The 26,752-nt window shown below is 38.9% G+C and overlaps 1 protein-coding gene across 1 annotated transcript in view; it reads left to right on the top strand.

Annotated features, from left to right (window-relative positions):
- The window catches only part of SPOCK3 (SPARC (osteonectin), cwcv and kazal like domains proteoglycan 3), a 160,744-nt gene that overhangs the window by 43,535 nt on the left and 90,457 nt on the right, over window positions 1-26,752 (top strand). Inside the window, exon 2 of the mRNA XM_042871495.1 lies at window positions 14,112-14,157. Within this exon, the coding sequence (XP_042727429.1) occupies window positions 14,112-14,157 (46 nt within the window). The remainder of the gene's footprint in view (window positions 1-14,111; window positions 14,158-26,752) is intronic.

Raw genomic sequence — 26,752 nt, 5'->3', positions numbered from 1 at the left:
TGTGAAGCATCTGATGGTACAAGCAGTCAAAGTTGATTGGAGTTTCCCATACAAAGCAGGAGCTTCATATCAGACTGCATGTGCAGATGTCATATACTCTTTTAGAACAATGCAGTCACTAATGATCTAGAAGAAAGTGGCCAATTAGTTTGAGTTAAATTGCATGTAAGAGCAATTTCTTCAAGAAATTCAGCACTTGGTGACATGCTTGTGCATTACGAATTGATGAGGTACACATATTTCAAACTTTGTTTTGTGCTTGAAATTCCTCTGCTGAGCTGCCTTTGAACACATTTAGTTCTCTTTTTCTTCAAGTTTCATCGGTGAAAGTTTGTACTTTAAGGGGTTGACAGATTATATTCTCTTAGTGAGAGCTGCATGCTGGGTTGCTCTTGTTTTGAATAGCTGCTTTTCCCAGCAATGAGACTGAGGCCACAGTCTTTGCTCTTATCAGAAATGACCGTTTGCTCTTATTTTCTTAAGAAACATTGGAAGACACAGCCTTTTTGGAGAAAGTTCTTCGTTACTTTCTCTGAAGAAGGCTATTCATGTGCAGCAGCATTGACAATCAATATGCAATGATGGAAGAGATTAGTAAAAAGTACATGATACCAAAGTGTGTTTTTGCCCAGTCACCTCTACTCAATAGAGAGATGAAGAATGAAGTTAAGGGTAGGAGCTGTATTACGCATAAGAAAAAGAAACATCTGAGCAAATAGAGAGAAGAAAGTAGGATGTGTATAAGTAAACAGAGGAATGAAGGGGCCAAAACCGATACCTGGCTGACATACAGAAGCTGCTTTAGGGCTATTCCAAAATGCAGCTAAAATATGGGCTAGATTAGCTGCTATGGAAATGGAAGGACATAAGGGGAATCTGTATACATGGCGTAATGAAGATTGTAAGCTGTGCCTGGAAGTATTAATAGAGAAAAGAGGAAGCTGGATTTGAGCTTTTTCTGATATTAGTAAATCTACTCCTATCATTTGGAAGATCAAGTAAAGCCACTGTATCTCAGCTGTTTTATAGTTCCTGCTTATGTGTGTTAGGTGAAGGGTATTTCCATTCCTTTATGTTTCACTGTGACATCCAGGTTTTCTTAGCTTTTTTTAGTTATTTCCTAATTAATGAAGTTAAATATATATATATATATTTACTTAACGTGAGGTTTTATTTTCAGTGTTGTCTGTTATGTCTACATAAAAAAGAAATCCGCAAGTGTTTAGGATAGCCTGAGCACCTTAATTTTGTTTGGTGCTATGATGGTATATTAGAGAAGAAAACATCCGAAGTTTCTTAAAAATTAATTTTCTTTCTCTTGGGATATCATCTGTCTTTGATCCTTTGATCTCTGGTTGTTTCGCGTGGGTTCAGTTTAAACTTCTTGTCTTGTTTATAGAAGTGGTATCATCACAACTCATTCTGTCTGAAACTATATGAATTATATTTAATTTCATTTTGAATAGTTACTGTCAATGCAAAAAGTGATTAGACCGTACAGTGTTGTCAATGCTATTTATTTAATACCTGCAAGTAGGATGAAGGAAAGTCAGAAGACAAGTGTTTCTTAAGGGATGAGTAAAAGCAATTAAATCAAAGTCATGCTAAAACTAGCGTCTGAGAAACTGAATAGCCAAGGAGATTTTTGAGATAGAAAAAAATATCATAATACTATATTAGTTTATTAGCTAATACAGAACTTTTATTGGGAAGAAAACTGATTAGGCAAAGTTTATTGTACGGCAAGTAATTAGTGGTATTGTGAATTCTGTATTTAATTTTCCTTTTAAATATAAGTTGAATGAACAAATCCCAGTCTTAATGGTACTTGTTGAAAGAGTGGCACATTTTTAATGCTGTAGCTGTGAAGTGCATTTCCTGTGGTGATGAAAACTAAAGCCTACATTTCTTGTTTGGCACAGGGGACATAGTTAAGCTTGCAAATATTTTCCTAAGAAATGATCTCTGGCTAAATTTTCTTTAAACAAACAAACAGACCAAGGCAGGTACGAAATTCCTTTTCCAGTTGCAGGGTAACTACTTCTTTTCCATGAAGCCGGTGATCTCCAAACTTAGCTACCCAAATGATGGAACCCAATTCCAGTGGTGACGTGCAAGGTTAGAATACTGTTATAGAATACGTGCTGCTCAAATTCAGTTTTCTTAAGCCACATCTTACATCATTCAGATTGTACTGAATAAGATACAGCTCATGCAGATCTCATGATAATATCTAAATTTGCTAATTTTTAGCAAATTTAAAAATGGGAACAAATTAAAAAAGGGGACTTGTTAATTGTTTCATTTTTCCTGGACTCAAAAGTGATAGCAGTCTCGCTATTAAGTTGCTTATATGATGCATTTTTACTTTGTCATAAGCAGTAAGATTACTTAATTTTTCAGATTAATCTAAATAGTGATGATCAGTTTTCTTTGGGGTGGAACACACACTCTCCAAGTCTTCTGTGGTACATCTGAATCAGAACGTAGAAGATGTAAAGCTGACTCTAGTTTCTACTCAGATCTCTGACAGCTTCAGATATTGGAAAAGCAGTCTATAGAGTTGGTTTTCAGAGGAGTGTAGGGGATTATTTGCAGAGAGAAGGAAGCAAAATAGTAGGGTGGGGTTTTTTTTGTTGGTTTTTTTTTCCCTTTTGCTGCCTGGTGGTGTTTACTACTTTGCAGGAAACCAAACAAATATTAATCCAGGAGCTTTATGTTTGTATTCCAGCTGTCAAGGTCAGTTCCTAACTACATTACAGCACTGTGTACCTTGGAGGCAGCCCATCTTTCTCACAGAGAGCTCAAAAGATATCAGGGTTTGAGCCAGTGGACTTAATAAGGGAGATCTTAATGCTGACTGCAGTTATTGATACAGATACAGCCTTTAGCCCATTTTTCAACCTGTTCAGGGTATTCTTCATTTTCTGTATCATCTGGGAACAGTAGCTGTTCCTTAATGAGTATGGTTGTTGCTCACCACGTTAAACGTTAATTTATGACTCACTACAAGGGATGTATTTCTCCCTGTTCTGGCCTCTTTCTGGTAATGCCGTTCTGCTACTGCGAGAAGAATCACTTGTCAGCCCAGAAGAAAACAGTTACTCATCAACTATACAAAATTTAGTCTCATGCTACTGAAATGAATGTACTTCGTGTAAGCAGTTCTGACTGGGGGAATTTCTTAGTTCAACTACTGCGTATTTTCTTTTGATTTCTGGTGTTCCTCATACAAGCTTAGGCAGCCAAAAACTCCAGAAGTCTTCAGAGCAATACTTTCAGACATGTACAACAGAGGCATTTATCTGTTTATTTTGTTTCAATGCAAGCCATGTTTTCACAGTTCCTTGTGCTTTGCATTATACTTGCACATTCTATACTCTTTTAAGTCTAAATGTTTTGATTAGGCAGAGTGTTGTGATGTTTGAGTAATGCCTAATGTAATGACATACTGTCTTGATTTGAGTGCTGCAGGAGAAAAATAAATTTCAATTACTAAATGCTAAACCATTTTAGTCCATCTTTTAAATACTCTTCTTTGAACCTGTTTCTCTGGGCTGTAGTTATCAACCCTGTGAGTCGCTGACAAGTTTCAGCTGACTAGCAGTTGGAGTCATTCACTTCTAACAAAACTGTCCGGCTCTTTGGATTTCCTTTCATTGTGGGATCTGTTAATTAAAACAGGGCAAATGGTCTCTTTCATTCTGCAAATGGTTATTTATTGTATCAGTGTGTTCAATCTGTTTGACTGATATTTCTTAGTTCTATTGGATAATGATGCATCTTGTTTAATTCCCAGAGTAAGATGAAATAACACAGGTTCTTGTCATTGGGGATGTTTTATTTCAGATAATCCAATCCATAAGTAAACCTACAAGGAACCAAAGATTAGGTTCTATCAAGGAATATATGATCTTCCCTTGAACAGATACTGCCAAAACAGTTTTGAGGAAGCTTTTAAATTTCTAGTAGTATTTTTTAAAGGTTTGGAGTAGCAGCATGCTTGACGTTGTAGCTAAAGCAATTCAATTTAAAAATGCTCCAGTTCAGCGTTCTTACTCTATGTAAATATGAATTAGAAACTCAAGTTTTTGGTTAAAGCTGTAGAGTGGAGATAATCTTACAGTTGTTCTTGCCCTGTTGCCAAATTAGTATCCTGTTGTCTTTGTATGGAAATTAAGAAATCATTTCTAAAATGCACAAGCAAAAGTTTATGCGCTTAGCGTTTGTGCAGATATAGGTAGAGATTATTTCTAAAACCAGCAAAATATTAGAGGTAAATATTTTATTAATACTGATCTGTGGATAAAATAAGAGTGAGAAAATGTTAAATAGTGTGTTTTGAATAAGCAAGTACCAACAAAGCTGTGTTTTGTTAGTTGTGGTTTCAGCAATGTACATATGTTTCACTGTTAAATAATATAATCCTTATGTTTAACTTAGAATTCTCTCTCATTATGTTATGTATGTGGACATGTGTACATATCAACAATTCTGAGTTGAAGAAGAAAGAGTACACTTAGCATCCTGTTATGTCATGCAGTGTCTGTTACTCTGGGTTTGTGCCAGATTGATGGAGCAGAAGATTTTAGGAAGTTGTGAAATGGCTGTAGAAGGGATTCACAGAAAATATACCATTAGTTTAAGCCCTTCCCAGCATGTCCTGGGATGGCAGGATGTTTTTCCAGCTACAGATATTGCAGCTAAGTAACTCAACATGGCGTTGAGAAATGCCATGTGTGCTAGTAGTTTAGAATGTCGTAGCAAGTATCTTCCCTCAGTCTTAGGGTGAAATTTTGAACGATTTTGTATGTTAGTATTATTCTGTATTTAAACTATCTTGTGATTTCACATGAATGAATAATATTTCCAGTATGATGCCTTGTTATCGTGTTTGTGCTGTGGCTAGGAATTAGGAAAATCTGAATATCTGCCTCTATTTTTATGCAAGACTGACCTAAGGCAAAACACAGCTACCAGGTTATTCATTCACATGTGTAAAGTATTTTTTATGCTTTACTCCTGGTTTTGTAATTCCCCCAGAGCTCAGTAATAGGCTTTGTAACAAATGAGCTACAAACTGCTGCACTAGGTGTAAAATATTTGCATTATACATAAATAAATTCTTCCTGTAGTGGGCAAAGATAGCAATGACATCCCAAGTTAAACTTGCTAAAGTGGGTTCCTCTTGCATTTTCATTGACAACTATTAAGTTTGCATCTCTGTCTGAGAAAAGCAGCATTTGCAGACAGTGAAAATATGTTTATATTCTGCTCATCTGTAAAGCAGTGCATATATGTTACTCAGAACTAGATTCATGCTGTGGGATCAGATCTGTTCTCTTTAGAAGTTCTCAGCCATTTGGGTAGTATGGCTTATCTGTCTTACTGGTTTCTTAAGTAGCTGCTGTGTAAATAAGAATAAAAAATGTTATGGTGAGGATACGATGGCTTCTTTGAGGATTGTTTCTTAACATTGAAATTTTTCTTGCTTTTCTCTACTTAATGACTACACTGAAACTGTGGTATTCAGAGTTTCTTGATCGTGGGACTGTTGGTGGGAATATTAGCTCAAAGGTGCTAATGGTGCATGTATTCTAGGGCTCTATTATCTGATCCTCTTGAATTCCTTGTTTTACATATACAGCTACACCTGTCAGGAGCAGTTTCTCTTACTTAATTTAAAAATAAATTTGTTTCTTCAGTAACAAGATAATGCACAAAAATTAATGAGGGAGATGGTTCCAGAAAGAGAGGAACAAATACATTGATGAACAAAAACTTCTTTGTATTGTGAATTCTAAGCTCTGTTAAAGAGTGAAGAAAAAAATAGAGAAGATAATGATATTCCTTAGTTTGTCCTTAAAGTTGGAACCTTATTTCTTGTAACAGTTAGATTCTGTCTACCAGCAACTCTTAAGTATGTATGTACATTGAGAAGCTAATATTATTGTTCAGTTTCCTTTGGCATCTGTAGCTCAACTTCGGGGATGCAGAACTGGAATGTACTTATTTTGTACGTAAGGATGTGACCTCAGCCCTAGCATCTCAGGATGCGCAGTGGCCTGCAGACAGGGCTATGTGCCTTTACCTCACATTTCACAGGTCCCGCACAGGATGATGGGGGAAGGCAGTAGCCTTTGACAGGTGAATTTTGTAAAGAAATACAAAGCAATACTAACTTTCAGTAAATGCAAACTTGTTCTTTCTTTTTTACCCACAGTAGAAACTTTGGGACCTGACTGAATATAGTGTCAAAAGTCAAAAATGATAAAGAGGTGCTCAGATACCTCGTTTTCTATTAGAGAGATTGGGTAATTTTTTACAGCTACATATTGGAAGACAAAATGATTTTCCTAAAGGCTTGGAGAAAGTATTTGTCTTTTAAATAAGATATATCAGAATCTTATTTAGATTACCTTAGAATTACCCTTAGAATACCTATGGTAACATTTTTCAATAACTGGAATTAGATAATTTAAGGATTATAATGGTATTTCAACCATCAAAATCATGTTGCACTATGTCAGTGATCAAAATTTATTGTTATGTATCTGATAATCTTGTGAAATGAGTTTATCTCCCTAAAATTCCCAGTGCACTTGCAGGCATTGCCTTTTTTTTTCTTTTCTGTTTATTAAAAAATACCTTCTTAATGTTTTATCTAACATAAAATTCTGTTCTTATACATCTTATAAACGTATTGCCAGTAGAATCGGTGAAGCATGCTAATAGCTTCCATCAGAGAATACATCATTTCTGTATTATTAGTTTGATTGCATACAAACAAAGCCATGTAATGACTGTTGAAAAACAAGGCATGTTTAATGTTCTTACCGTTTTTCATAGTCAGTTGTGACTGCTTTTTTCTACACTTGTTTGTTTGTATGTAAATTAGCATCATATATTCATGAGATGTGCTGATTGATGGTATTTTTAAGCTTTTGTATCATTGAGGTGTCTTCACATAGCATAGTTGGAAAAGGACCCGTAGGGGCAAGAGGGCACAGAAAGGCTTTGAACTTGATGGTTTTATTGATAAGTTAAAATCGTAACTCCTGGGAGTCCCTGTTTTGAATCAGAGAACGGTTTGCATATACTGTGAATAACCTTGAAGTACAAAAACAACAACAATATGTGTGTGTGTGTGTGTGTGTGTATATATATATATATATATATCTGTGTGTATATATATATATATATATATAAAATCTGTGTGTGTGTGTGTGTATATGGGTAGGTAGGTAGGCAGGTCTATACTGAGTATTTCGTCTTGGAAGTCAAGTGCCTGGAAATGCATTCCAAGCAAATGTTTTTCATTGATCTTTACAGGGACTGAGGTAAGATAGTTTGGCTTGTGGCTCCCTGGATCTACCTTCTTAAGTTTTATTTTTTAATAAGCTAGATTTTGTTTTCTTAAGAACACCCTGATGTAGTTCACCATAGGTGATAGCCTCACCGTAATCTTGGCCATTTCTTGCAGAACAGTGGGTCCATTGTCTTCACCCTAAAAGAAGTGATATGAGCTCTCTGTGTAGTCTGTTCTTTATTTTAATACCACTATCATCTGCCCTTCTCTTCTCCAGACTATGCCACTGTATACAGAACTCAGGAAATAAGTTTTTGCTCTTGTTACCAATGGTTTGTATGTTAATGAGTAGGCATCTGTGTCATCTATTTTCATCTATTGTCTCAACTCTGGACTTCATTCATGTAGTACAATTAATGTCCTCCTCACATATTGAATCTTGACAGCATAGCAGGACGAGTGCGACCAAAATTTATTTGTTTGTAAGGAAAAGGCAATTCTTGTTTATTTAATTTTTATGCATAGTAATCTCTAGGGTATGCACTTTTAAAGAAACAATGCTTTCTAATTTTTATAGGAATCTAGCAGATTCAGCTTTAGTATTAATTCACTCCTCTTCAAAAAGTTGTCCAATATTCTTTCAGTATTTGTGAATACAAGCTTTAGTGAGCATTTGGTATTTCCTGGCAAATGATTGCAAAGCTGTGCTGTTGAAACCTGCTGTTATTAACGCTGATAGTAGCAAATAGACAGCCTCCAAAGAAATCTTTGTGAATGAGATCTGTGAAACAGAGGGGGCTGAAAAGTGGTGGCTCTTAGCCCAGCCTCATCAACAGTATGAGAAGTGTGAGGCAAAGAAAAGGGAGCGGGATGCACATTCAGCACAGGGAGGTTGGTGCCAGAGTTGCTAGAAGCAGTTTCTGATTCTAATTGTGTTGTGCCAGCCCCGTGAATGCAGGCCTTGCGGGTGGCATGGCCCTCAAGCCATGAGCAGCAAAGGAAGCTGACAGCAGCCTCCCTGGAGGCTGGCACTGAACGACTAACTAACATCCTTTCACTTGTCATTCCTGTGCTCTACTAGAGGCTAGATGCCAGAAAAATAGGAAGGGAATGTATAACAAGACTCAGTGTCACCTAATGGCATTCAGAGTTTGTTCCAGAGGAGCAGAGTTGTGGTTGATTGTTGTTTTGGAAATAGTTCTCTCATGCTGATTGTTTCATACATGGGGCTCATCCTTAGGATTACCTGATTCCAAGGTATAAATACTGGATATGAATTGCATTGTTATTATCTGTGTCTGAGGTGTTTTGTGCACTAAGCTGCTTCTTTTAGGTAAACTAACTGTATTTCTCATGGGAGACATAAGCTACAGAAAAAATGTCAAATCTGGCAATACTCAGCTTTCTATGCCACCCTGTAAAAATCTTAAAAACTGTTGTTTTGTTAAGTCAAAGAATCATAGAATGGACTGGGTTGAAAAGGAGCACAATGCTCGTTTAGATCCAATCCCCTGCTGTGTGTAGGTCACCAACCAGCAGATCAGGCTGCCCAGAGCCACATCCAGCCTGGCCTGGAATGCCTCCAGGGATGGGGCTTCCACAGCCTCCTTGGCAACCTGTTCCATTTCCTCTCCACCCTCTGTGTGGAAAAAATTCCTCCTAATATCTAATGTGTATCTCCCTCCCTCTCCTTGCTGGCCACCCCTTTTTTAATGCAGCCCAGAACACAGTTGGCCTTCGGGGCTGCAAGCATGCACTGCTGGCTCATGTCCGGCTTCTCGCCCACCAGGACCCCCAGTCCTTCTCCTCAGGTCTGCTCTCAAGGGCTTTTTCTCCCAGTTTGTATGAAAACCTAGGATAAATCCAAGCAATACATATATTTTTCTTTAAACGTTGTAGCTCTATCATTATGACCCTGACTTAGCATAATGCTTAAAAGTGCATAATTTTTAGACATGGCTATTAGCCCCATGATACATAGCTAATATTAGTGCAGTGTGTATGCTTTAGATAGAGACTTTAATTAATTTCGTATAGTTTTAAGAAGAGCACTTAGGATGAATTTTCTATTTAAAATACCTAGCTATCTTTAAGTAGGTAACATTGGAAAAGCATTATGGATATTATGACAAATTTGTGACTTCGTTGCATGTTGCTTCAGTGCTTTTAGGGCCTTGAATGTGCCCAGGACAAACCTAAGAAAGTCCCTGAAGAACATAAGAAGTTAGATTCTTTCCAGAGAGGTTTCTTTTTTGCGTTTATTCAAGGTTCAAGGATTGGCTAGATACTGTAATGCTATTTGTCTTTCACTGCTAACTGTGTATTTGTTCATTCAGTTTTTAATACTAATCTTACCTTACAATAATGAAAAATGATTTGTAAATTCATATTATTCCTTTGATGATATCCTAAAAATTATATTGAACATTTCAGTAGTCTAAGTTTTATTTACTGAAGGTCAGGGAAGGTTGGAATGTAACAGGAAACCACTTTTTTAGTGGGTTAAGTAGCGTTAGGAATATTTGTAGAAGCATCAAACTGTGAAAGTTGTTGAACCTAGTGCCTTACTCAAGAATGAGAGTCAATTGACTATTCTCCCTGTTTATAGAGGTGTGTGAAGGTTTTGTTTTACTGTAGTAGACAAAGTAGTGGACTTCAAGTAATGGGTGATATGAAAATTTTAAGTCTTCAGGAAAATCAGTGGAGGTATGTGATATTTTTGTGTAGTATATCGAAATAGATTTGTGTTGACATTTAATGTGATGTATTAAGTAAGACCTCAAATTCTCAAGTAGAAGCCATTTTTCTGAAGGCTTGAGTTCTGTCGGTTGATACAGGGCAGAGTGACACACTTGAATGACATGCTTAATTCACTTGTACAATAAAGAAGTGCTTGGATACACATATTGGATTTGTCAAGTTTTCTTCATTACACTTCACTTTTTTTATTTTATTGTTGCTGAAAATCCTGTAGCAGCAGGAGTAATGGAAAAAGTCGGGGGGGAAAAAGTAGGGAAAGTGGGATAACAGGAATGGTATAGAATGCTTTTATAAACAGAAATGTGTCAGATGGTCTCTTGATTCTAAAACTAAAAACCGTCTACAGGTACATTGGCCAGAAGAGAAAGGCCAAAACAGGCGTACCTACTTTGGTAAATTTAAAAGGAGAACTGGCTTCAACAGATGAAGAGAAAGCTGAGGTGCTGAATGAGTTCTTCACCTCGGTCTTCACTGGTGGCCAGGATTCTAGTCTTTTTCACGTCCCTGAGCCCTGCATTCCCAAACCTCTACGTGGGGACCAAGGAGGTAAATCCCTCCCCACTGTAAGGGCAGAGCAAGTCCGAGAGCGCCTCCTTAGACTGAATGGATACAAGTCTATGGGGCCGGATGGCGTGCATCCCAGGGTCCTGAAGGAGCTGGCTGAGGTGGTTGCCGAGCCGCTCTCCATCATATTTGAGAAGTCGTGGCTGTCAGGTGAGGTCCCGGATGACTGGAAGAAGGGTCACGTCACTCCCATCGTCGATCACATAAAGAATGAGCATGTGATCCGAGACAGCCAGCACGGCTTCACCAAAGGAAGGTCATGCCTAACTAATCTTGTGGCCTTCTATGATGGAGTGACGGCATTGGTGGACAAAGGGAAGGCGACCGATGTCATTTACCTGGACCTGAGCAAGGCCTTTGACATGGTCCCCCATCACATCCTCATCTCCAAATTGGAGGGAAGTGGATTTGATGGGTGAACGACCCGATGGATAAGCAATTGGTTGAAAGGCTGCAGACAGAGGGTGGTGGTCAATGGCTCTATGTCCAGGTGGAGGCCGGTAACAAGTGGTGTCCCCCAAGGGTCTGTCTTGGGACCGGTGCTCTTTAACATCTTTATTAATGACATCGATGAGGGAATTGAGTGCACCCTCAGCAAGTTTGCTGACGACACCAAGCTGAGTGGTGCGGTTGATACGGTGGAAGGAAGGGATGCCATTCAGAGGGACCTCGGCAGGCTGGAGGGCTGGGCTCGGGTGAACCTGATGAGGTTCAACACGGCAAAGTGCAAGGTTTTGCATTTGGGCCGGAAGAACCCCAGGCACCTGTACAGGCTGGGAGGAGCGGTCCTTGAGAGCAGCTCGGCAGAGAAGGACCTGGGGGTCCTGATGGACGAGAGACTGAATATGAGCCAGCAGTGCGCTCTGGCAGCTCGAAAGGCAAATGGGATCCTGGGCTCCATCAGGAGAGGGGTGGTCAGCAGGGACAGGGAGGTGATTGTCCCTCTCTACTCGGCTCTAGTGATGCCCCATCTGGAGTACTGTGTCCAGGTGTGGAGCCCTCAGTACAAGAAAGACATTAAGATTTTGGAAAGGGTCCAGAGGAGGGCGACTAAGATGATCAGGGGGCTGGAGCACCTCCCCTATGAGGACAGGCTGAGGGAGTTGGGCTTGTTCAGCCTGGAGAAGAGAAGGCTATGGGGCGACCTCATTGCAGCCTATCAATACCTGAAGGGAACCTACACCCAGGAGGGGAGTAAACTCTTCAAAAGGGCTGATAACAGCAGGACTAGGGGAAATGGTTTTAAGTTGAAGGAGGGAAGATTTAGGTTGGATGTTAGGGGGAAGTTCTTTACTAGGAGAGTGGTTAGGCCCTGGAACGGGCTGCCCAGGGAGGTTGTGGATGCCCCGTCCTTGGACGTGTTCAAGGCCAGGTTGGACGGGGTCCTGGGCAACCTGATCTGAATGTGTATGTTTGGTGGCCCTGCTAGGCAGGGGGGTTGGAACTACATGATCCTTGGGGTCCCTTCCAACCCGGGTGATTCTGTGATTCTGTGATTCTAGAAATATCTGAGATTATGTTTGGGATTTGTGAATTTGCCTGTGGTATGAAGAAGGTTAACAAGAATTGATTTATTGTCTTTTCCAATACAAAATGAAGGCTAGTAAAAAGGCTAGTAAAATGATCTGAGTGTGTTCCAAATCATGGGTGGAACCTCTGTCCTTTTAGTCTTATGTTCTACTTATAACTTTTCAGCTTTCTAATTGCAAGGAATATCTGAATAGGTTAATTTTGGGCAAACGTTACTGCTTTAGCAGAAATGGATGGAGGATCCAGCTCTTTCTGAATAAATCTTACAATAGCACTCTTCAGTCTAAATAAAGTTTATGAAGAAAAGATGATCAAAATGATGTATTTTACTGTTTCAATGGCATTTCCATCCTAACTTCTTTCTTTAAGATACACAAAATAAAAATGTCTCTCTTTTTATTACTTCAGTATTCGGCTAGATTGTATGTAACATAACAATTGTAGGAAGAAAACCTTTTCTTTGTAGAAAATCCCAATATGTTTGATGCAACAGAGAAGGGACTACGTGTGGCCATTTTGAGAAAAATGTGAGCACCAGAGAATAAATGAGAAAGTGAAAATAATTATTAGATGCTTTGGAAAAACGCAGAAGGAAGGTAACAGAAAATTGAAGATTTTCTGTTCCTACCCGATATTCCTGTATAATGCAATTGAATGTAATGTATGTATTTTAAATTAAGTGAAAAAAAAAAATAGAACAGTAGCCAGTAAAGACATTCACAAATTCTTTTTGCAAGGATTGGAAGCTTTACCAATACGATCTGATTCATGGAAGAGATGCCTCAAAGCTGTTCAAACTACCTCTGTAGTTTACTGCTAGGATGAATAAAAGTGGAAAACACTGTCATAATTGTGATTTCTCCTCATCTCTTCCAGTGTTTTAAACTCATTTTATTTGCAGTATTTATTTACATAGTAATTAAAAAGTCAGTTATAATTGTTCATCTATGCAGCATTGAGTAAAAGAATGCACTCATATCTTTGATTCTACTCGGTACTTCCAGATGCTGCTCATTTGTCTCTTTGCGTTTCAAAGGAGGCGTTCCATAAAAACAGTTTTTACTAATAAAACATAATCAGTGAAAGACAGCTCAGGATGCAACCACTTTTTTTCCCTCTTTGAAGTAAAATTATTGTCCTACTAAAAACCAAAGAGCTTTTTGTTCTTGTGAATGTGCTTGCTGTTTGATCATTCTTTTGGCTGTGATTATGTGGTTTCGACAACTGTGTGAGCTCACATTATCTCAGTGCTTCCAATTTTTCTAAATTGAGGTTTCTTGGTGATCTTTCAGCCAGTTGGATAAAACTCCTGGATAAAACACTTAAGCGATTCACTGTAGTTAGTGAACTCAAATTTATTCATAAATTCAAATGAGTACAGTCTCACGTAATTAGAAGGATGTTTGATGTTTAGGAAAACGATTTGTAGGAAATCAAGTTAATTAGAATTATTTAATGGCAGATTTTACAGTCGAAAACTTTAAAACAATTTCTTTCTCAAATTCATTTAGGATTGTTTAGAATGTCATTGTATTGAATTAATAGTGACGTTGATGCTTTAGGTTTGAAAAATTAATCATGGAAGATGTAATTAAGATATTCAATATCTCAGAGTACAATAAAGCTACTGTAATAATTTATAAGCAGAACTAGAAACATATATAAGTGCTTTGAGAAATAACTATTCTCAGTGTTAGCAAGTAATATTGCTTGTGTAGCCTTTTTACTTGATGAGTGCAAATGACCTCTGAAAAACACTGTTTTATTCTATGTGTGTAATTTGTCCCATTATGATGACTGTAATCTTTTTCTCATTTGTTTTTCACTGCTTGCCTTTTCTAGGAAGTAGAGGTTGGTATATATCTTGTCTTCTACGATCAAATGACTTTTGGATGTACATGCTGATTTATTGTATCTTACTAAATGTAGGTTGTTTCTCCCTCTCCAGGATGATTATTTTCGCACATGGAGTCCGGGTAAACCATTTGATCAAGGTAAGATTCTGCTACTATTTTTTTGTTGTTTGGTTGAAGATTAAAATACTTATAAATGTGTTCCTGTTCTAGAATAACTCTGAAACTGTGAGTTTGTTATCATCTCACTCTTCAAATGATTGTTATGAAAAGGGAGCAGAAGTTGATTTGTAGCCTAATTATTTTACATCTATGACTTTTGCAAGCTTTTATTGATTAGAGGCTGGAAGAGGGCAGTAGCAGACTTGCTTAAAGTTTTTCTTATCTAAACAAGTTAATGGGATTTGGGTCTTGTTTTGTTTTACGAGTATACTTAAAGCCAGCCACCCCTTGTTTGATGGAGCCCAGGATACTGTTGGCCTTCTGAGATGCAAGAGCACACTGCTGGCTCACGTTCAGTTTTTCATCCACCAGGACCCCTGGGTCCATCTCCCCAAGGCTGCTCTCAAAGAGTTCCTTCTCCTAGTCTGTATATGTATCTGGGATTACTCTGACCCAAGTGCAAAACCTTGCACTTTGCTATGTTGAACCTCATTAGGTTTACACAGGCCCACCGTTTGAGCTTGCTGAGGTCCCTCTGGATGGCATCCCTTCCTTCTAACATGTCAGCTGCACCACTCAGCTTGGTATCACTGGCAGAATTGCTTAGGGTGCACTTGAGACCATTGTCAATGTAGTTGATGGAGATGTTGAAGAGCATTGCTCCCAAGACACCCTGGGAGACACCACTTATCACTGGCTTCCATCTGGACACAGTGCCATTCACCACAACCCTCTGTCTACGGCCTTCCAACCTATTCCTTATCCACTGAATAGTCCACCCCTCAGATCTCTTATCTCTCCAATTTGGAGATAAGGATGTGGTGGGGGACCATGTAAAGTGCTTTGCACAAGTCCAGGTAGATGATATCGGTTGCCTTCCCGGTCACCAGACTGGTCAGGCACGAGTTTCCATTGGTAAAGCCATGCTGGCTGTCTCAGATCACCCGTGGTGAGGCTCCCCAGCTTGTAGTTATCTGGATCCTCCTTACTTGCAAATGGGAATGATGTTACCTTTTTTTTTTTGGGGGGGGGGGGGCCGGGGAACTTCACCCAACAGCTGTGACTTTTCAAATACAATGGAGAGCTGCTCAGCCCCCACATCAATCAGCTGCTTTAGGACTCTGGGACGATGCATGTCATCCAGACCCATAAACTTGTACACATTCAGTCTCATGAGGCAGTCTCAGATTTGCTCTGCCCTTACAGCAAGGGGGATTTACTCCCCTAGTTCCAACCTGGAGGCTCAGGGATGTGAGCTTCAGGGACATGAGACATATATGAGAATCCTGGCTACTAGTGAGGACCAAGGCAAAAAACTCATTTAGTACCTCAACCTTCTCTGTATCTGTCGTAGCCAGTTCTTCTTTCTCATTTACCGAAGGAGGTACCGAAGGCTCTCTGCTTCTACTGCCCTATGTACCTATAGAACTCTTTCTTGTTGTTTTTAACATCCCTAGCCAAGTTCACTTCCATCTTCCCCTTGGCTTTCCTAATCCTCTCTCTGCAAGTCTGGAAAGCATCCTGTGTTCTCCCCAGGTGGCATGCCCTTGTTCCCATAGTCAGTACAACCCCTTTTTTTCCCTCAGCCTGACTAGCAGATCTTTGCCAAGCCCTACTAGTTTTCTGCTTCCCTTGCCTGCTTTCTTATTCAGAGGGGGAGAGTGCTCTCAAAAAGGCATCTGTAAAGAGTGGCCAGCGTTCTTCGTCTCCTTTGTCTCTAAGGACAGCTTCCCAGGAGATCTCATCCAGCAATTCCTTCAGCAGTCTAAAGTTCGCTCTCCCAAAGTTCAGGGTCCTGGCCCCACTCTTTGCCAGGCCCATGTTTCTTGAGATCACAAACTCAACGAGGACATAGTGGCTGTAGCCTAGGCTGCCTCCAATCTTTATTGCCTTCAATGATCTCCTCTGCATTAGTGAGTACTAGATCCAGCAGCACTTCACCTCTGGTCAGTCTATCCAGTACTTGAACCAGAAAGTTATCATCCATGGACTCCAGTAATTTCCTGAATTTATCCAGTAGATATCTGGATGGTTTAAATCTCCCCATCAGGACAAGTACCTGGGAGTGGGATCCCTCCTGCCGCTGAAAGAAGAAGGCCTTGTCAGCAGGCTCACCTTGATCAGTCCTATCCCTACGTTAGTCCTCTCCGTAATTCTGACCCACAGACTCTCCGTCTGCTCCTCACCATTTTTCACAGAGAGCTCCTCACATTCTATCCCCTGTTTAACACAGAGGGCAACTCCCCCACCTTTCTTACCTCGCCTATCCTTTCTAAAAAGGCAATACTCCTCTAAAAAGGCATACCCTCTACAGTGGTATTCCAGTTAAGGGAGTAGTCACACCATGCTTCCATGGTAGCAACCGGATTGTAATTTTCCAAGCACATCATGGTTTCAAACTCATCCTGCTTATTTCCCATGCTGCATGCATTAGTGTAAAGACACTTCAGCTGGGCTTTCTGACATGCCACCTTTCTAGAGGGCCTTCCCTCAAACTTATGGGAGGAATCTGAGATTTCCGCCGCTGCTTCCTAGAGGAGCAAGAGAAGATTTCAGATGGGGGGTTGGCAACATTGCTTCCTCTGAGGAGTCTCTGCAAGATCCCACAGGACAGTTCAGAGGTTTTTCCCCATAATCTCCTGGTGTGACAGTAACCCAAGCCTTCCTGTGTCCTGCTCGACTCTCTTCCCCTGTTGGAAGCCTTGTATAAAGCCCTGGACTACTCTCTCAACTCTAGTGAGCCTCATTGTATCCCTTTTCCCCTTCCTGTCTTGTTTAAAGCCTTCTCAATGTGCTCTATTAGCTCTTAGAGCTAGGATCCATTTCTCTCTTAGAGACGAGTGATGCCTGCCTGCAGCCATTAGACCAGTGCTGAGTAAATTGTCCTGTGGTCAAAAAACCCAAAGTTCCTGTGGTGGCACCAGCCTCTCAGCCACTTACTCATTACCTGGGTTTTCCTAGCCTGCTCCATGTCCCTTTAAAACCAAGAAGCCAACAATAAAATCAAAACAACTGAAAAATTTGGAAGCCTTTCTAAAATGAGAAGGACTACAGTTATGATATGTAATAGCAGGTATTGTAAAGAAACGGCATAGTAGTAAACTGCAAGTACTCTTCGTCCATGTTTAACTAAATCCTAGTAGAAGTGATCGTAGCATTGCCCAGTAGTGAACAGCCATAGTAAGGAAATGAAGCCCAAAGCTGACTTTCTACAAGGTGACTTAAAAAAGGAAGTTAAATTTTGACTGTATGAGAATAAGAGAGTGTTATTACTGCACAGACTTGGCTTGTCAGATCCTAATTGGAGTGGCAGTACTCTTTTGTTGAGTTAGTGCCAATATGGTGAGAGAAAATAAAACCTTGAAAATGTATTGTTTGACTCGTTGAATAGTTCTCATCTTTTGTGGTTGGCATATTTCATTTATCTATTTATTTATTTATGTTACTTGTTTGGTAAATTATGACCATGTCTCTTAGAGTAGGACTTCCTACCAGGTTTGTCGCTTTGAATTTGTCACTTTAATTGAGGTTTACCATTTGAATACAGCAGGCTTGTTTTGACAGCCTGTGTGGGAGAGGTAAGAGAGGAAGGGAGGACAAGTTTGTGTTATTTATCACTGCTCTCTGAATTATGGTGATTTTTGTGTGGATTGGTGGAAATTTGTAAGTATTAGTTCAGATCTATGGCAGACTGACAGTGCTGATTTCACAAACCATAGTTCTCTCTTCGTTGTATGCTAATACATTAGGAAAGTTCTTGATTTTGGTCCTCCCGACACCTCAAAGAAAGATTTGCTTTCCCTTGATCAGTGACTTCTTTTCATTGAAGGACATGGATCTCAGAAGCAGGCTTTTCATTTCACTAGAAAGTACCTTAGGGCTTTTTTCTTCTTTGGCTTTTGACAAGGAGGTGTGGTGTGTGGATTTGATTTTTGTGTAAGAACAGCAATAAATAATACTTTGATTAATGATTTAATGGTAGCAGTGCCCTTGATCAGAAGATACTGAGTAGAATGCACTGTAAATTTTGCTAGTGATTTATTTAGTTATCACATACCTACTATTTTTTTTTCTCCCAACTGGCTGTTGGTTTTGCTGAAGATATTGAAGATAGAAGCTTCTACATGCTCAGGCTAGTTACTTTACTCTGAGTTATTTGGGAATCCTGATGCTAATGTTTGTAGGATACTTGCCTGAATTGAGCAACAGGCCAACCAGGAGAACACGTTAAGGTTACTTTCTAAACTTCGTTAGCAATACGCATTGTTTATTGGGTGGTGAATATTTCAAAAGTGTGCCTACAGGTTTCAGATTTCTATTTTCATAGACTTGTTAACTGAAAATTAACACTGAAGAACAAAATGCAAGTGCTGTTTTGTTCTTTTATCCATGTTGTACTGCCTGATTTACAACTGAATAACAAGCAGCGCTAGCTGGGCACTGTTTTTAATAATAATAGGTATGCCACAATTCTGATATATAAGCAGTTTTGTCTTAATTTTTCAACCTTTTGCAAAAAGATTATCAGGTATTTTTACCTGCCGGCGCAGACCTTTTCAGTTTTAATAACATAATAGTTCTCCCACAGTTTTTGTCAGTGAATTAACCTCAGCGGGAAATGCTTAGCCTGAATTTAGCAATTATACTAAACTGAGCTATATGTTAAAAGATCTGCAGTTTCTCCCACTTTACTATACTCTGATTGTCACGCAGATATTCTTTATGATCAGTGGCTTGTGTGGTGGTGGTGGTTGGTTGTTGGTTATGAGAGTGACATGATGCCCTTGAGTAGAACTGGGAATAGTACTGAAAGATAGAAGGTTTCCCAGTCAGTATCTTGTTGTCTGCGTTGTCAGAATTGGCTTCCCTGTACTTTCGGAAGTGATTTTTGGAAACACAACAAAGCACAGAAAACCAAGTATGCAGTTACTATGTACGTGTTTATATGTCTGAAGTTCTCTCTGTTTAGATGAGAAAAATCATAGAATCATAGAATCACCAAGGTTGGAAAAGACCTTCAAGATCATCCAGTCCAACCATTCACCTATTCCCAGTAACTCCCACTAAACCATGTCCCTCAACACAACATCCAGCCTTTCCTTGGACACCCCCAGGCTCGGTGACTCCACCACCTCCCTGGGCAGTCCGAATGACTGTGTGGTGTTTTGTGGGAAGAGCCATACGTACTTTGTAAGTGAGGGAACCTTATGAGTCAGTGGCTTAGGAGTGAATGTAATGTGATGGCTAAAGAAATCATGTCTCTCAGGATTCCCTGTGTTTGCCAATAAAGGAAATACAACAGTGATTCTCAGCACACGTCTTCTCTTTGACTTGTGTCATGAGGTAGGGAGACTGTCATCATGAGAAGTTTCTGTAGTCTACCAACACTTGCTTCTTCCTAAGTATTATTCCAAGGCTGTGCCGTAAGCAAGACTTCACTTGTCTAAAGTTTTAAGTTGACAAAGTTTAAAGTCAAATAAGATCTAACTATAAATTCTGTTTTTCACCTCGAGAACCATGCATGTAGACTTGGGATTTTTCCATCTTTTGAATGGGGCATCGTGAGTGCCTGGCTGTGGAGTTGTGTGCTCTGCTGGGGCAGGCTGCAAGCCCTGCAGTTCATGGTACAGAATCTTCACGAGGGGTTTCCCCTTGATTCTGTTATGGCTGTGCCATTTTTTGCTCCTCTCCATCAAGTGGGAATATTCCATGGGAAAAGTATTCTCCCAAGCGAAAGCTCATGAGTGCAGGGCCTTTTTATTTTTTCAAATGCAAACTTACAGTGAGAGAGTAGAATTGCAATAAAAAACCCCGTTGAAACAGGAGCATTAACAATTCCACTAAAAGTCTGCTGCATCACAGTTTGAAATAATAATGATAGAGATAGGTGATACAGGCAGTGTGTCAACGTGTTATGGGCAGACAGGTTCTCTGAGGTTAGAAATAGTTTCCTAACCTTCTCTGTTGGCTTTTGCTTCTTTTCATTGTATTGAGTCAGTATCAGGCTTTTCTGAAGCTTGCCTATAAGTCTGTGAAAGCATTGAATAAGCAGATCTTGAAATTGAAGCTCTGAACTCCAGCTCTGCTTTCTATTTTCTGTGGGGGAAAAAAATGGATTATAGGAACTACTGATGCTTCTACAGATTTTTTTTTTTTTTTTTTGGCTGCATTAAGTTTTAGCAGTTTTACACAATGAAATTACAAGTCAAATTTAGTAATTGAAAAAGCCAGCCTGCAGAAGTATGAATACTTTCAAGCTGCATAAACCCCTGCTGCCCATATGTAATAGGGGCAGCGGTGGAATATTCAGCTTTGTATCTGTGTTTTCAAATTGTTACTTGTTAATTTTAAAAGTCTTTTGATCTGTTATCTCTCAACCTCACCCTTGTCTTTCAGGCTTTGGTGTAAGTTCTTGGTACTCATGTGCCTCCTTGTCAGAGTCACCACTCATCATACAAGTGTCTTCTCATTAATCACTTACTGTGTTCTGTGTCTGTGTTCTTACCCAAAGCAACAGTATACTGGGACCCTTTGCAAATGATATTCAGCCAACATTCATTAATTTGCTAGCAATATATTTTTTTAGGAAATAGCACTTTTCATGCATACACTCCGAGGTGCTCTGAAAATAATGCCTCTGTCAGAATGCCCTTCTGCTGCAACCTGTCACACAGCAACAAAATGGGTCGGAATGTTGGTGGGAAGGTTCAGCCTCTACTGCCGTAACATCATCATCTGCCTCTGGTGTCGTGCACCAGCATGATAACACAAGAGGCATCACATTTGGAAAAGCCATCCTAAGCTTTTTTAATATTCTCCTAGACTGCTGGTGTACAGAGTTTTTTGCAAAACACATCCTTAATCTGATCCCGGATTTCAGTGTTAGTGTGTTATGATGTTGAAAAGGAGGCAGTTAAAGGAATCAATACAGTTCTGCATATGATAATGAAATGGCTGCCTTAACAGCGCTGGGATTTGTTCCTTTATAGTTTGGTATATGTTGAAAGGCGTTCTTACGTTAATCTAAGATGTCAGAATTGCTCACGTAGACAAATGTGTAATTTTATGGGTATTAATAACTGGTTATTGGAAATATCCAAGTATTCCAGGACCTCTTGCTCTGAAAATGTGCACTGATACTCAACTTGTGTTGCTGCAAAGTCTAAGTTACCATAAAAGATGGGAAGAATGTTATTAGCTGTATTTCAATCCATCAATACCTTTACTTAAAACATTATTTGACACTTATCCAAAGAGTACTTGTTTCCATTGAACTCTTGTGATTATATACGTATGCATGTAGATGTGTTTAATTGTTTCAATTCTGAATCTCATATTTATGTAAGTATTTGCATGAGTATAAAAATGTAACACTACTTTAGAAAATAATATGGAACAGGTATTATCTTTGAAAACAATGAAAGTATTTTATTAATTGGGTTGCTGCTAAAAGGTGCATTTTGTCCTTACAATTATTTTAGAAACAAGCAGTTAGCAGTTCTTTGGACTATTTGAAGCTGAGTATTTTTAGTAGCTTTACGTATGTTTTATCAAAATAAATAAACCGTATTTTCTTCATATTCTGCCCTTACATCAGATAAAAATAGAACGTACTGTAGGACATTTCATTTTTAGACTGCAGATATAAGTAGCTTAGAGGCTGTGGTTGTTGAGTAAAGTTGCATACTCATAGACACTGGTTTGTGTGTGTATGTATATATATATATTTTTTTTTTAAGTGCAGAGGATGTGTTCCTTTGCTCAATAGAAGTATTTGGTGGGAGCAGTGGAGAATTTTCATGTAATGGAGGAAACTTGAAATGACATTTCCGTGGAGGATGAACACCCTGAAGATGGTTTTATTTGCAACAACTGTAACATTTCTTACAGACCATTTCGCTGAATAATTTTTGGCTTTTATTGTATTAGTTTATATTGTTTACCTATTTACAGAAGTATTGTGTATACAATAGTACAACAGAAAAAGGTTTTGAAGCGATTTCAGCCAGGTATTTTTAGTTGTGTCTTTACCTTTTAGCTATTTCATCTACCTAGTTTTGTAGCAATTTGGGTAACCAAGGATATGCAAATGCATGCACACACATCTGTGTAATTCGTGAATACATTTCTGTACAGTGAATTGAAATCATTTAGAATCATGTTCAATAAAATTGTTTGATTTAGCTCATTTGCAAGCCCTGGGAAATCATAATGAATTTTAATGGAGATCCATTAGTTGAATACTGTGACAACAATTATGTTGATCTAACTTATTTTGCTATAAAAACTGAAACATCAGCACACGTAGCAAAGTTACTGATGTTTTAAAGCTAGAAGTATACATCCACAACTTTCAAGACAAATTGTCATACTCTCAATTAAATTGTATCACATATCTACTTTTGTCTTAATAATAGATGAGCACAAAATATTTTTAACAGTTTCTCAGTCCTCTGCTTTATTGAAATTCATAAGGTTCTCCTAAAAAGACAGTGCTCCTTTCTATGAGCCATCATTTTAGTCTGGTGAAGAGTTCCTAATTTCAGGTGTCCCTGCCTGTAGCAGGGAAGTTAGAACTAGGTGATCTTAAAGGTCCCTTCTGACCCAAACCGTTCTATGATTGAATGGAGTCTGAATTCTTACAGCTGTTCTGAGAAAGGCTACATGATAGATTTTTAGTACCTAACTTGTGACGAGATCTTGCCTTCGATAGCAGTGCCAACTTAGTCCTGTTTTCCTGCCGACCTGCTTTATGTCCTGATGCAGAGTCCATAGTGCCACCAAATACTGAATAATCATAAAACAAATTTTAAAAGTATGTTATTTAAATTTCTTTTTAGCACAGCTAGATCAGGCATTCAGGTAACCATTCAGACCCCCAAAATGCTTATATGGAAGTGAAAATGTGATAGAAGGCTGCAGTGACTTGCTAGAGGGAGAGAGCAGAACTTTTGAACTGGCAGTATATGGAGAAAAGGATATATGGAACTGGATCATTTTATTTGGCAAACCTGCATAACTTCTAGTCCGGTATGGCTCTTCTGAGGAAGATTGGTCTTTAAAGCCTTTCTTCAGAAAGAGATGCTTCAGAGCGTCCCAGTTCTCAATGCTAAACTGAGCTTAGTGGTGTAGAATGCCAGAAACAGTAGTGCACCTGAGCATATTCCTGATGAAAGGTTTTACACAGTTGAGCCTGCTTAATCAGGCTGGACTTTTCCTGAGCACTCTTATGAGAAGATGCTTCTTGAGTGGATGCAACCTTCATACATGCAGACACCTACTTATTGAATCATTTGTTCATGAGCTGAAACTTGTAAAGTATTTGTAACCTCCAGAGGGTCTAATCCAAGCTCTTAATTACTTAACCACCAACAGAAACACCTTCTCTCTATGCTTCTTACTGAGGTTGCACATTCATTGGATCAGATGAAAAAAATACACAGGAAGATTCTTTGCATTGAAGGTTCAGCTATAGCTGCCCATGCTGCTTTTCATGTTACCTAGTGTATGATGCGAAGTGCAATCCCAGGAAGAGGAAACAAAAATTCTAGGTTCTTCTTTTCAGACCATTCCTATCAAGTTACTGAGGAAGACTGTTTCTTATTATTTTCTTAAGTTTATTTATGAATCTGAGACTGTTTATGTCCAGTGGTTCCTCTTCATATGGAAACATGATTACTCTCAGGTATATTGCATATCAAGACTGGGATCTCTCTTGGAGAGTGGCTGCACAGGTGGGCGTCCAGATGGGTCTTGAACACATCTGCAGAGAAGGAGAATCCACAACCTCTCTGGGCAGCCTGTTCCAGTGCTCCATCACCCTCACCACGAAGAAGTTATTTCATGTATTGGTGCAGATCTTCCTATGCTCTGATTTATGTCTGTTTCACCTTGTCCTGCCCCCACAGACCACCTCTTTTACCAGAAGTAAAAGCACTGATTAGGTTTCTTCAAGAATTAGGTAGTTTATCAAAGCAAGTAATATGAACATAAGTTCAGGTGTTCGTAAGTAATATGAATAGCTCAGTTGTTTTTTTGCGTAGGGTTGTAGCTTAGACATGTGACTAATTATTGGTATTCTAGTTGATTTACAGTTTTCTCCCCTACCTCTTAAAATGGAGGAATTAAACCAATCAGTGGATGCTCAAAATGTGTCTTAGGTTTTGGCAGATGTAGTTGATCAAAAAGTGCAGGTTTTTTTTCCTACCCATCAGAAATGAATCTAGAACTTTAGAGGGCGAAAGTAGAATTCAAATGTGAAAACTCTGCCATTTAACCTTTCTTCCCTATTTGTTTTTGTTGGGTATGAAAGCTCCATCTGTCTGATTGCAAAATAATGGTCCTTTACTGTGATTTCTACCACAGAGCTTCTGTCAAGAGGATTACTGTGTTGTCTTGCTTTCACTCAATTTTCTTTTGTATTCCCAGTAAAAATGATCTGGCTAATGTCAGTTTCTGGCAGTGCTAGCTGTAAATTGACTTAAAGAAGAGATTATGAGCTTTCCTGCATTGCTGTTCCAAATCTGAAAAATAAATAGATCCATTAGTAATAATTGAATCAATTTTTATGAGTATTAATTGCTTCCTCAGGATGTGAGGATAACAAATCCATATCCGTCTGTAAAAAGTCACCAAGCGAGCCTAATTCCATTCCAAATGTGCAAATTATTTTTAATTAATAATGCGAGTTCTTAGAGAAAGATTAGATGATACAAATCATTTTTTTTATTTAATAATTCTTTTTGTAACCCCTATTTTAATTTTTCTACTTACTGAAATTTAAGTAAGGCTACATTCAGTGTTACGTTAGGGAAATGCGTATTAAATATGTGTGTAACATCACAGAATGGTTTGGGTTGGAAGGGCGCTTTAAGATCATCTAATTCCAACCCTCCTGCTATAGACAGGGACCAGGGTGCTCACAGCCCCATCAGCCTGGCCTAAATAACACATGGCAAGCACTTTTTCTTTTTTTCTGTTTATTAGGAGCTAAATGGAGTTGGGTATTATCAAATCAACAAAGCTAAGGTCAGTCAGACCTGTGTCTTTAGAAATTGGTTGAATCTGACTTCCTTGGAAGTCAGCTGGTATATTATAGGCATAAATGATGTCTTGTGGGCCGGTTTCCAGTATGAACGTAGTACTGTGTTGTAGGTGTCTGTTTTAGCAGAAAATGATAGCAGTGTGATTTGTTGCCAATGAAAGACTGCACGCTCAAAGTGGGAGTAATGCCAGCATTTTTGATCAATGTTTACCAGAAGATACAGTGAAGAATTAGACTCTATTCTGTATCTTTCTTGAATTAGCTTGTTTGAGTTATAGACTTACATGGTATCAATAATACTTTGCATGGAAACAGGAGTCAGTCAGATATCTCTCTAAGGTGTAAGGAGAGTCTAGTTCCTCCGGAGCATGAAAAGCTTTAAACTGGAATGGGGGGGGGGAGGAGGGAAGAAGAGGGAGGGAGTGAAAGGCTTTCACTGTATTATTGATACGTCTAGTTGAGGTGTGTGATGGAATTCTAAAGGTAAAAAGTCATGAAGAAACATTAGAAAAATATGAGGGCTGAAAGCAATGCCTGTGATTTTATGTTGGCCCACGACACCAGAGCTGGATGTCGATGTTATGGCCGTAGAGGCTGAATCTCCTCACCAATGTTCCGTTCATTTTGTTGCTGTGAGACGGATGGCAGCACAGGGGCAGTCTGACAAAATGTTGTTTGATGTGGAAGCGTGTATAAAGCAAAGCTGTGTCATCGAATTCTTCCACATGGGGAAAAAAAAGGAACACGTTGACATTCATCGGCATTTGCTAAAAGTTTACAGAGACCAAACGTTACTTTGAGCAGCATTAATTTCTGAGCAATCTATGTATTCAGAAATATATTTCTGTTGAAAATGGAACGATGTATAAAAATATACAAAAGGAGAAAGTTAAGGAAAGAAGATTTAAACATTTCATTTATGTATTCTTCAAAATAAAGTATTAATTCATTCTCTGATTATATGTCTGATACAATCTGATATCTGTATGCGTACATATGTATTTCCATAGATGGTAGGAGGGCGCTTGTTTCAAAGGACCTGAGGGTGAACTACTTTAATTTGAATTTGCCAATTGTTGGTGGTGTTCCAGAAATGAATTTGTTTTTAGGATGTGTGTTACCAGACAATCTAGACAACTTCATGTAATAGAAGTGCTTTCAAAAAAGTAGCCACAATGTATTTCTGTTTCCTATATTTATTTAACAACATTGGTTGATTTACCAACAAAAAAGTAGCCCTTTCCCTGCAACTGTTACTGGTGTGAAAGCATGAAAGATACTTGGAAACCTATGTTTTTATTTATCAACAAAATTCTAATTACAGTGAGCTGTTAGTGGATGCGTATGCCAAGAGGAGCACAACAAAAAATGGAGGTTCCTAGCCATCAGGAAAAAAGAATTAAATGCAAAGATGCCCAAGCCTATGCGCATATAAAGACACAAATTTGCCCACAGAATGCATTTATCAGATTTACTCTCATAGTTAGCAATCTTGTAAAAGATAGTAGTAAAATCGTGTTCTGCAAACAC

Source organism: Lagopus leucura, unplaced genomic scaffold, assembly GCF_019238085.1.
Source record: "Lagopus leucura isolate 7727_CA_CO unplaced genomic scaffold, USGS_WTPT01 Super-Scaffold_100004, whole genome shotgun sequence".
Taxonomy (NCBI): Eukaryota; Metazoa; Chordata; class Aves; order Galliformes; family Phasianidae; genus Lagopus; species Lagopus leucura.
Note: the sequence above shows the minus strand (reverse complement) of the source record. Positions and strands in the feature narration are given on the sequence as shown.